Below are 12,256 nucleotides of genomic sequence, written 5' to 3'. Positions count from 1 at the left end.
CCTTAGGGCATTATCCAACTTCAGCAGCCACCGCTAATCAAATGCATGCTTGAGGTTCGCTCATCTCTAGACAGTTCCTGCCTCGGCCAGAGATGTCAGCAGAGAGCACTGTGTCAGACTGAAAATAAAACAACATTTCCTGCAGGACATACAGCAGCAAGTATGAGAAAATTTTTTAATGGAAGTAAATTACAAATCTATATAACTTTCTGATACCAATTGATTTGAAAGAAAAAGATTTTCGCTGGACAACCCCTTTAAGTTTTGAATGCTATATATAAAGAGCTATGCTAATAATCTTATAGAGGTAAACTCTTCAGACTTTGCAGATCTCAAGTGTATGTTTGACATGAACATTGCAGTCAAGTGGCTGATTCTACATGACAAGCCAGATGGAAGGGGAGAGATTTTCCTTAAAATATGAATTGGTAAATGGTTTGATAAGTATATCTGTGGCCTACAGGGGCATAAAGATGGACAGTGACATCAGGGATGACTTCTGATATAGAGGAAAGCATGAGGAAGAGACTTAGAAAAAAATCTGTTAAGTGCATTATAGGTGTCAATTACATATCGTCTATCGAGAACCTGCTGATGTGTCATTTTGTTAAGTGCATGAGGTTCAATGATTGAGGGATTACTTGTTGCCATTTCAGGATGAAGAGATTACATAAAGGGGATACAGGATAAGTAGACATAGAAACGATTACACTGTACAGATGGCAGTGTCAGCAGTGGAGAATGACAAGTATAGGAATGCCTCCAGCAATGATGTCAGGCTGTGTAAATCAGGGGGTGCAACACCTTTGTGGTCCGAGATCCACACTGTCAAAGTGTTCTACTTTAAGAGGTCACAATAAAACTCAAGCTGACTAAAATGCTGACTTGTGGCTTTACTGCAGGATGACGCAGATCTGTCAAAATGTATTTTGATATGGTAATAATGTCCCCTGCTGAGGCCCCCATACAGTAATAATGTCCCCTGCTGTTCCCCCATACAGTAATAATGTCCCCAGCTGTGCCCAATACAGTAATAATGTCCCCTGCTGTGCCACCTGTATAGTAATAATGTCCCCTGCTGTGCTCCCCATATAGTAATAATGTCCCCTCCTGTGCCCTCAATATAGTAATAATGTCCCCTGCTGTGCCCTCCATATAGTAATAATGTCCCCTGCAGTGCCCCCCATACAGTGATAACAAACCCATGCTGTGCCCCCATATTTTCCAGAACTCCCTGGGGCTGCATCCAATTTTGTCAGCCACCGGTATTCAAATACTGAACCTTGAGCATGCTCATCTATAGTGGTCACCAACCTCTGACTTGTGAGCTCCTATGAAACTACAACAAAGGCAAACTACATTTCCCGTCCGAATGTTTTTTTGTTTTTTATACATAAGCCCTTATATGCAACAAAATCACAGACTACAGCTGTGAAACAGTTAAAGCCAATTTTATTAATTCAGAAGCATTTGTGCTCCAGACGCCGGCCATCTGATCTCTGGTATCACCGACTCTCCCATTTCCTGCCTCGCTGAGATAATATGCTTACTCAACGGTGCAGACAATTTTTTGGCTATTTTGTGTCACTTTAGACAATTTAAGATGCAAAGTCTGACAGCTGTGACACGACTTATAAACAGATGTTTTCATTTATGCTGAAAGGTATTAGGCGTTCGACGGCTGCGTCTTAATAACTCGTCTTGACCTGTGGAAAATTCAGGTCACCCCGGAGAAATGTTGGCAAGGGAACTTGTGTAACAATTAAACCCGGAGAGCAGTTTGTACTTAAAAGGATTAAGTATTCCTGGGCCAGTGAGTCTACAGATTGTGGCCGCCTCGAGATGTGAAATAAGGTGCTGGTTCTATGAGATACTTACGGTATACTTCCCATAGCAAATTGTATGGGACTGGGTGCAGCTCGAACAACTGATATCTGACGGTAATCTACAAGAAAGTTCAGAGGTACCAGAATTCTGGTGAAGTGTTGTAAATATATTGTGTTATAATTATAATGTACGTAGACAGAGTTATAATCTGCATTGCATATGGGGCTGCATTCAGCAATTCTGCAAGTTTCACAGCAGAAATCCTACAGGACTCCTTAGCTGGATTAAGCATGATGTAGTCATTTGCTTTCTGGGCAAGTACAGTAATTTGGTTTAAAACTACAATATAGTTATAATAGCTCAATTAAAAGTGCCCATATAGATTGGACTAAGGGCCCTATTACATGGAGCGATAATCTGCCAAATGTGGCTTTAAAATAATCGACCGCCGACCGTGCGTCGCTGCGTGTAGAGGTACACGGCCGACAGCTGATCACACTAACACACACACACACCTAGCTGCATGATAATCAAGCCATGTATGGGCTCAGTAAGCAAGTGCATATCTAGCAGATCAGCGTTTGCTTACGGTGTCGGGACATGTAATACGACTAACCAAAGCAGTGGATAAAAATTTTCTTAAATGACTATTTGAAAAAGAGCTGAATTGTGAATGCAGCTCTGGAACATGAAAGTCTGTTAAAAGGTTATAGGTCATGTTCACAAAACATCTTTTGGCAAAATAACAGCTGTTGTTTCATAATGACGGCCGTAAATAATAATCGTGAACATTATTGATGGCTGTCATTGAAGAATAATGGATGTTATTTTACATAAAAAGACGTTGTGTGAACATAGAAGTTGTATCCACATTTTCCATACATTATGCCAATATTTTAAAAGGAATCTACCCTGAAAGCAGCCAGAACCCACCCTACCCTGGGATACAGCGTGGGATAGTTACCCCCTGCCTGGTAGTCCCTCTAGGAGAGGGTAATTATCACCATGCTATATCCCAGGGTAGGGTGGGTTCTGACCACTTTCAGGTCTCCTTTAACCATAAAAATGGACCTCTAGGGTTACATAGTACACATTGAAATCAAGTCTGCAAGAGCCTATTAATGTGAGTCCCCAAGAACAAAGGATGCTCTCCATAACACCTAACAAACAGAGCGCCTTGAATGGTGACCTTACGTATCCTCAGTAACGTCCACTGCCCTATACAAGGAAATGGAAAAACCTATCAATCTAAAAAGAAAGATCTTTTTTAGAAGCTCATTTCCTCCTCCATGTATATGGTCATTTATCTGCAATCAGTAACCGGCAGGGAAAACTTCTCTATTCGTTTTGCCAAGTATAATATACGGTTACCTAAAACTTTTTTTTTTAAGAAACTTGTAAGCAAAGAAAAACTATGTAAGAAAAGTAATTCTTTGTGACATAATGACCAGGCATTGTAACAACGCTCCAAGGAAAACACACAAGCCATAGACGGATGCAGTGGGGATGGTGATGACGGGTACCAGTGTTTATACAGTATCACATAGGTACTTATCTGGTGGGAACTGGCGTATAAGGAATACTTCATAATATAAGTATTATGAAGAAAACGGAATTATATTGTTGGCAAGCGTCAGTGTTATACAGGAAGTCATTTCTAATTACTTAGTTTCTGTTCACAATAGTGTCATGGCTTCCGTCTATATTAGAGCTATGATACATTGGATACAATGAAGTACTGACTGAAGTACAGCCCCTACTCACTTACAATGGGGTCCAGGATTCTAGTATTTTTGGTGGCACAAATAGCGTTGCAGACTATAATATCCTTACCATAAAAACTGCAGTATTCCAAATGGACTGGCAGTAACACCGGTGTAAGCAAAGTCTAAGAAGATCCGGCATATTATGAACAGACTTGTTGATGGATCATTTGGATGTGGCTCATGTGGATCATTTACCTATTTACACCAAGATTCTGCAACCATTTTTACTCTCATGAATACAACAACCATGGTCCATTTATTTAATATTAGCATTTATGAAAGATATAGCAGGGAACTGAAACTCAGGACCCCCCTGAATAAGCCAGAACAAGGAGTTATCCAGTAAAAGAGGCTCAAGGCATTGTACAGATGACCATTCAGATGAATGACTGCCGTGTAAGTTCTCTTTTACAGGGGCAATGTATGACAAGGAGCAACGCCAAAGGGTTAAAGAAGTTGAACCAGTAGCGATCAACCGTTTCCACTTCATAAGATAAGCACTTCAATTAACCCTTTGAGGAACAAGACCATTTTTGTTTTTGCACTTTCGTTTTTTTTCCTCCTTGCATCCACATGAGTCCTTGTTTGTTGCAACACCAATTGTGCTTTGCAAAGACACACTTAATTTTTCCATAAACTATGCTGTAAAGGCGAACTAAATTATTTGCATATTGTGAAAAAAAATATTATAATTTTTTTTTTATCCATTTTGGGGGGGGAGGGGGGTGTCTGTGTTTATGCCCTTCACCCTGTGGTAAAACTGGCATGTTGTTTATGTTCCTCAAGTCAGTACTATAAAAACGATATGCAACTTGTATAACTCGTTGTATAACGATATGCAACTATTTTATTTGATGGCTTTTAAAGAATTAAAACATTTTTGTTTTGTTTGTTTTTTTAAACTAAATGTTCTTAAAATTGCTCTATTCTGATCCTTACAACGCTTTTATTTTTGGTCTATGGGGCTGTTTTTTTGGTGTCATTATTTGTGCCATGATCTGTTCTTTCTATCGGTACCTTGCTTGCATATATGCGACTTTTTGATCACTTTTTATTACAATTTTTCTGCATTTGATGTGACTAAAAGTCAGCAATTTTGCCCTTTCGCTTTTTTTGTGTTTACACTGTTTACCATGTGAGATCAGGAATTTTTTTAATGACACTTTTTTGTTGTTTTTTTTTTTACACACTGTTATTTGAAGTCCCCCTGTGGGATTTCTATGATAATTGTACTAATATCTTTAAGATTAATGCAATATATACATACTGCATTGATCTATGAGATCAGTGCTCCATTACTATGGGCTGCTGGAGCCCATAGGAATTGAGCCAGACATTCATTTGGCTGACATCTGTATCCTTTGATTTCTCTATGAACACATGCACATGCACGCTTAACGGAAAGTCAAGAGGCACCGTATATATATTAGATAGCAGTGAAATTGGTGGGTTTGACTGAAAAATGTCTAATGCGTATAAAAGGCCAAAAAAGCAGTAACATAGTAGAATAGCCCCTACAATGATTGGCTGCACAGCTATAAAACTCCCCTGACTCACACTGCCAGTCTCTACTATGTGCTGTGTGAAAATTCATTATGTGTCCTACGAGATGCAGTTTTACGCAGATGTCCCCACTTCCTGTTTGTAAAAGTTAACAGGGATCAAATTATCACAAGGAGAAAGGTGGAAGCTAAATGTTATAGAAATACACAGATATGTGATTTAGGGTCACTGATTTATCACTTGCTGCACTTAGGACTCAACAGATGTTAGAAAGTTACATAGACTTGTATATGACTTCTATTTAAAAATTTCAAGTCTTCCAATACTTCAGCTGCTGTATGCCCTACAGAAAGTGGTCTATTTTTCCCATTCTGACACAGTGCTCTCTGCTGCCATCTCTGTCTATGTAAGGAACTGTCCACAGCAGGGGAGGTTTTCTATGGGATTTTCTTACTGCTATGAAAAGTCCCTGACATTAAGAGAGCACCATGTCAGACTGAACAGAAAACTCCACTTCCTGCCGGGCATACAGCAGCTGATACATACTGGAAGACTTGAGATTGTAATTTACAAATCTGTATAACCTTTTGAAACTAGTTGTTTAAAAAAAAATTTTTTTTCCTTCAAAGTACCCCTTTAATAATAGCATATATAGGCAAGAAAAATATTCTGAGAGTGTTTCATAACTCCCAGAAGAGAGTGTTTCATAACTATACAATCTCTATTAAAGGATTATCAGTAGTATGCCCTAACATAGGCAATAATGTACAGTAATACATAGGTATTCCTCTAATAACTGAGAGCAACCACTTTGTGCAGTGAATGCTCTGCGGGATGAACCTGCAGCTATACACTTCCATTACAATCACAGGATTCCATAAATGTCTTGTCTTCCCATGTCACCCTGGTGCTCTTTACATTAGCAATAAGTGGACACCAGCAGCAGGACTGGCCTTGTATTTATGCAGCTGGCCTCTGAAGTAGTTAGAACTCGCCTCGACCTTGAGAAAGACTCAAGAACGAGGCAGCGGGTTCCTGGGCGGTGATTAATTGACCTGGTCTCACTTTCCTGCGAGCAGCAGCAGAGAGAGATAATTCACAGATACACCAGATAAAGGCTAAGCCTAAAAAAAAAAAAAAAGAGTGTGCACAAAAGACAAGACAGAGAAAAGGCAAAAAGAAGGAGAAGAAATCGGGGAGAAGCGGCCCAGCAGACCATTTGCGGCAGCTAACGACTTGTTCATTATGAGTGATGATGGATAAAGACTTCTCACGCTGCGATGGGATGGAGATTTATATGCATAGTTCTGTCTCCCAACTTGGGAGAGAGATCATCATCATTTAATTCTATCTCAGCGGTCAGAGATGGGCGTCCAGAGGAGCCGGGTTCCACGGCGTGCTGTCAGCTGGCACAATCTGAGCGCGTGCAGCTGGAACATCTGGAGCAGGCTGCCCACAGCCTGGGTTGAACAATAGACTCTGGAGCGCAGCCAAATTGCTTGCAGACGTTGGCAGCAGAATGAGGCTCCTGTCCCCTCTCCATCTCGCTCTCTCTTTATGAGGATCTGATCTCTCCCAGGCTCTCTTATCTCTCCCTGGGAATACGGCCTTGAGATTGCTCTCCCGTGTCCTTCACCACCTTATCTCTCACCACTTTTATTAAAAACTTGCTCCCCCTTTACTCTCGCCTGTCGATAGCTTGTTAAATCTTGTGATGGATGGGACACTGGTTGTTGGGAAAGGACCAGGGTTTGGGAACAATTTCAACTTTAATATATTCATGGACCGGCTAAAGAATGCGTCCATTTTGGAGACGGTGAGCAGGTGAAAAAGGATGAATCAAGGCAGAGTGCTAATATTAACCCTCTATGGGTCTAATGACTCCATTGTATTACAGATTCTTACTATTCCGTATACTTTTAGCTTCTAGATTGTATTCTTACTGTTAAAGAAATCTTCAATTTTGCGCAGAGGATGTTCCAACAGGTGGATAGGAAGAAATCTTCTAAAAACCCATAGCTAATAAGAAATATCTAATTAAGTATGGTAAAATCACAGCCAGGAAGGCAGGAATAAGCTGCCCGGCACTGCCCCTATATCTTGGTTCAGGCAGCATGAAAGAGATAACTATGGCTTAAGGCTATGTTCACACAACGTACGGACAACGGTCATTGTACTGAAAAATGGCCGTTGCTGCGCTAAAATAAGCATTACAATCGATGCACAACAGTGGACATAATTGAAAAGTCAATTATTTTAACAGCCATATCAAACAATGGGAGTTTTTCAATACACTATGTGAACAATGACCATTCTTAGCGTTGACTTCAATGCAACACATTTCACTATAAAAAAGAATGGAAGTTGTTTTAACTGAAAACAATGGCTGTTCTTTTCATAAAATGTTGTGTGAACATAGCCTAAATGTGTATAGACAGCTTTAAAATATGCATGACACTTAAAGAGGAACTATCAGCAGGTTAGACGAACCTAACCCTGCTGAAAGCTCCATAGTGGGCACGGGGAACTGAGGATGAAGGTATGTCTCTTAACTTTATCCTCAGTACTGTACCCATGCTGTTAGTTGTTCTCGGTAAGGAGTTAGGAGCACTGGTGGCATGGCTACCGCCCCTCCAAGCCCTGCCTCCAGTCGCCCCCCCTCGAATGATCACAATGGAGGGGGGGGGGTGCACATGAATGTGCTGGGTGTGGTAAGAGACATACCTTCATCTTCAGCACCCATGCCTACTACGGAGCAATCAGTAGGTTACTTAAAAATTTAAGCCATAACCTCACCTGAATTCCTCTGTGAGCCTTTCCTTTTTCTCAAAGCTTTCTCCAAGATCTCCTTCATTGTCACACTCGTACTGTCCACCTGGATCAGGGAGAATCCCTGGGCTGCATTTCTGTTTCAGAGGAGATATGGAAAGGAATATACCAGTGGTTACAAACTGGTAACCATCTATAATACATTAAGAGACTTGTAGTGTAGTATTGGTAAGGCTCCTTGCACATTACGCTAGGGAGATTTGACCTATGGTGTTTAAAAGGAATATGAGAACTTGGCACAATAGAGAGGATGACATAGTGGAGGGTGAATTCTCCTGAACGTATTGTGCAAGAGGTCCAGGTTATTCACAATCAAAGTATCAATCAATCGCTTAATGGACCCTGCTTGAATAATTGTACAGTAAAAGGAAAGTTTTGGCCCCAGCGCCAAGCCTGGAAAACGGATGGATTCTGAACCATTGGTACAACTATTTCTTTGAATACCAAATAACACATACAAAGATTGCAAAAAGAGTAAAGTGGGGGCACAGGGATCCAATAGAGTGGTATATGGTGAAAAACAAGCTGCATAACAACCACTGTAAAGATCACAGTTACCCTGAGTGGTTGTGCCAGTGTATATATTATGTATAGTATAAATGGAAGAGAAAATAACCCAATGGCCAACAATGGAGCTTCACTCTACAGGGACTAAAGAAAAGACTCTCTGATGAAGTTACACATTCCCCTAGGTGTAAAGAAATACAAAATATAACAATTCTCTAATACAGTTCTACTATTACACAAACTGCTGAACATAAGGAGCTAAGGGAGTTGTATATAAAAACTGAGCAAGATGCATTTACAGATGGTCCTGTAAAGATCTCAGGACTCAACAGGGAGAAGAAGGGCAAGTGAGTAAGGGAGAAGAAAGAGCAGAGGGGTGGACACTCCTAGCTGGTCTGATTGTGTAGATCTGGAAGTAATATACTTAAGCAGGTTGGAACTCCATGTAAATTGCTTCTGAGGTCATGTTCACACAACGTAAGTTCCGCAGTTGCAACGGCTGTGATTAGTACGGAACTTACACTGTGCTGAAGGCTGAGGGAATCCTGGCTGGAGCGTATACACATAGTATACACTCCGGCCGGGATCCCTAGCGACGCCACGAGAAACTGACATGTCAGTGCACACTGTAGAGCAAGCGGCCGCACACTCCATTGTGTGCAGTGGAGAGTTTAGATGTGGGCACGCACGGATGCGCCCACATCAGAACTCAGCGGCGCTAAAGATCATCTGGTCAGTACTGCAGTACCGTCCGGGATGATCTTTTCTGAGACTGGCCACTCCGTGACCGGTCCCATACAGCGTCTGAACATAGCCTAAAGCTGTATACCACTCTAAAAGCAAACTGGTTATGGTTATGGATCATGAATATGTTAAATGAAGAGTAACACTGCATGCAACTGAAAGTAATGTAAACTATACAAAGCTATGCAAATGTTAACACAGATCAGTGCATGTTCTTAAAGGTCAAGTGCATCTTTGTACACATTTCTTTAATTCTCTGAATGCATACAATATGAATGATAAAACAGCTCTGTTTAATTAAAAAAAAAAAAAATTATATATATTTATAGGGCTTCTATGTGTCTCTACAGTAACGGACAACAAACTCACTCTGTGTAGTCTGATCCTGCAGTCTGTTTCCTTATATCCATCTTCTACTTCTAGCTGACCAATTACATGTAGACTAGTACCAAGTAGGGGACAGATGTAAGAAAGTATAAAAGTGCAGGATTATAGCGCAAAGATTTTGCACTATAAAATTATCTTTTTAAATTATTATTAACTATTGTAAGGTTTGTTTTTTTGTTTTTTTATAAATTCACACCAATAAAAACTGTGAGGGAATAAAAAATGTTATGAAGGCGGACATATTTTTAAATACATATATTGTAATTTACCACATTTCTTCACATCCTTAATGGCACATTCATATAACTTCTAATTTTATCCTAAACCTTAAATTTCACAACCAGATGAACAATATTCCAAACACCTAAATCATGACTGGAGCAGTGCCCCATAGACCATGCCAGTGCAGTCTGAGTGGTAACATAATAAAACCTTTTCTACAGCACTGCCATTTACTCGGGTGGTCTTGGACGACAACTTGGACTGTGAGTAATGGTGTATAACTTTTTTTTATGCTCATTCAGGAAGACCGGTCCAGAGCAAATCACTCCCATTCATGCTGGATAACTATATTGTGGATATATTATTAACAACGTCAATGAATTTTGTGAACTGTGGCTACAAAATAATAAAAAAATAAAAATAAAAATAATAATAATAATAATAATAATAATAATAATAATAATAATAATAATAATAATATAGTCTTGCTCATAATAGGGAGGAGGGATGATTTAGACAGCTTAAAACTAGAAAAAGCTCCAAAAATTTAGATACACTTCTCATAACTTCCTATAAATTATTTAGGGCAAAGAAAGGGAACACTGTCTTTATGGAGGGAAAGATTTCTAATATAACATATAAATCTGGGATTGTTATTTCTTTTATTTTCTGTTATTCTCCGGTGCACGTCCCGCTCTGCCAATCAGTGTGCTGTGTCGGGGCAGAACACTGATTGGCTGAGCGGGACGTGCACCCAAGAAACCCGAAGCAAGCCAGATCGCAGAACAGGTAATGTATAAGCTCCAGCCGGCTGGGGGTTAACAGGGCGGTCTCCCGACATACTTGCAGCGGGATATATATATATATATATATATATATATATATATATATATTTTAATCTGCAAAGGTAATTCTGTATGCTGATGAACACCTATATAACACAACCAATAACTCTGAATAGAATAATGCTAAGTGAAATTGGGCCCGATGTCACAATATGTATTTCTGCCTTCTGGGTTAAAAACACAAGGCAGGCAATTGATGATGGATTGCGCAGGATACATATAAAGGATGGGATACTGTGTTCTTTCATTAGACTGTGCTTTTGTTACTGAGCGCACAGAACGGCTGTAGGACCTTGCAATTTGTATCCTACTGCTCTACCTGTGGACGCCTCATCCAACCTGCCATGTATAAAGCTGGCGGTGATAAGTGAAACCTCCTCCTGTCTTTAATGATAGCGATCATTCTCAACTAACGGGTCTCTCCATCTTCCTTTATGGCCACGGCCTGTTTCAGCCGGGGCAGGGAGGGAGAAGATGGAAAGGGGGGTGATGTCGGGGGAGGAGAGGATGTGTTGCTGTTTCTCTGACATGCCTTGCAGGCCCAATTCTGATATTATAAATGAACTTGAGAGTGTGATGCAGATAGGGAGTACAGAAAGCACTCTACCATGGAACACCTTATTACCAATTTCCACCCTTCTATCCATCCCGGAGACCACTTTTCTTGCTTTATTGTCAAACTGCATGCAAACAATCCAATCACCCTTTAATTCTGCAACTATCATAAGGCGGATGACAAAACAATGTAGCTATAAAGAGTATACGTCATGCAACATCCAAAGGGTCTCACGGTTAACAATCCTATAGCAACCATTAAAAACACCTACCCAAAAAGGTCCAGCAAATCAGACCTGGATCATTTAGGGACCGTATAGAAGTTGCCAGCCTTGGTTATGCCTGTTCGCTCAGCTGGAGCACAAATGAGACACAGATGTATTTCAGCTCTTGGCATAAAAGAGACAGCTAATGGCTTTATTTCATGGCCTGTCTTCCCAGTTGGGCACAGGTACTCAGGGTGTGAACTAGCTGCCCCCTCCCCCTCCCTACTCTCTAACAGTTATTGATTGCCCTTGCGGATAGCCGCTGCTGATTCCTAGCAATCCGCTTCCAGCCAAGGACTGCTGGGTATTCAGAGCAAGATGTGGCCAGCGCTCTGTTTGCATTGGCAGCGGCTGGTGTGGGCAACATGTCTGCAAACACTAGCGGCTCTCTTAGGTCTCAGAAGAGAAGACAGGCATGCAGTGCGCGCTCAGGAGGTCTCCGCCAAATCAACCGTTAGACAGGCCAGGGCATGAGAGTCCGCGATCATTTCAAGAATTTAGGCACGGTTTCTTAGCGTCTGATGTCATTACCAAAATACCTCATTAAATCTAAAGCTGTCAAAACAATTTCTATATATGACAAAGAGCATTGAGATGTGCAGTCAGATGCATGCCATTCAGGAAGCCACAGTTCATGACACTCTAAAGATCAAGCACATTGCTCTATTGTTACACTATTTAGCTTTGAAATTGACATATATTGCAGGCAACTATAGAAGCGGCTCAAGATGCGACCAATGGCCATTCTGCAATTGTCATTTTAAAAGGCTGCTACCAAAGGGGATGCATGCTACATAAATGGATG

The 12,256-nt window shown here is 40.7% G+C and overlaps 1 protein-coding gene across 1 annotated transcript in view; it reads right to left on the bottom strand.

Moving 5' to 3' along the window:
• Nucleotides 1-12,256, bottom strand: part of MAPKAP1 (MAPK associated protein 1) — a 113,141-nt gene that overhangs the window by 50,347 nt on the left and 50,538 nt on the right. Inside the window, exon 6 of the mRNA XM_069985802.1 lies at nucleotides 7,893-8,002. Coding sequence (XP_069841903.1) covers nucleotides 7,893-8,002 — 110 coding nt within the window. The remainder of the gene's footprint in view (nucleotides 1-7,892; nucleotides 8,003-12,256) is intronic.

This window comes from Dendropsophus ebraccatus, chromosome 10, assembly GCF_027789765.1.
Source record: "Dendropsophus ebraccatus isolate aDenEbr1 chromosome 10, aDenEbr1.pat, whole genome shotgun sequence".
NCBI classification, from domain to species: domain Eukaryota; kingdom Metazoa; phylum Chordata; class Amphibia; order Anura; family Hylidae; genus Dendropsophus; species Dendropsophus ebraccatus.
The sequence above is the reverse complement of the archived record's forward strand: the minus strand, read 5'-3'. Positions and strand labels throughout refer to the sequence as shown.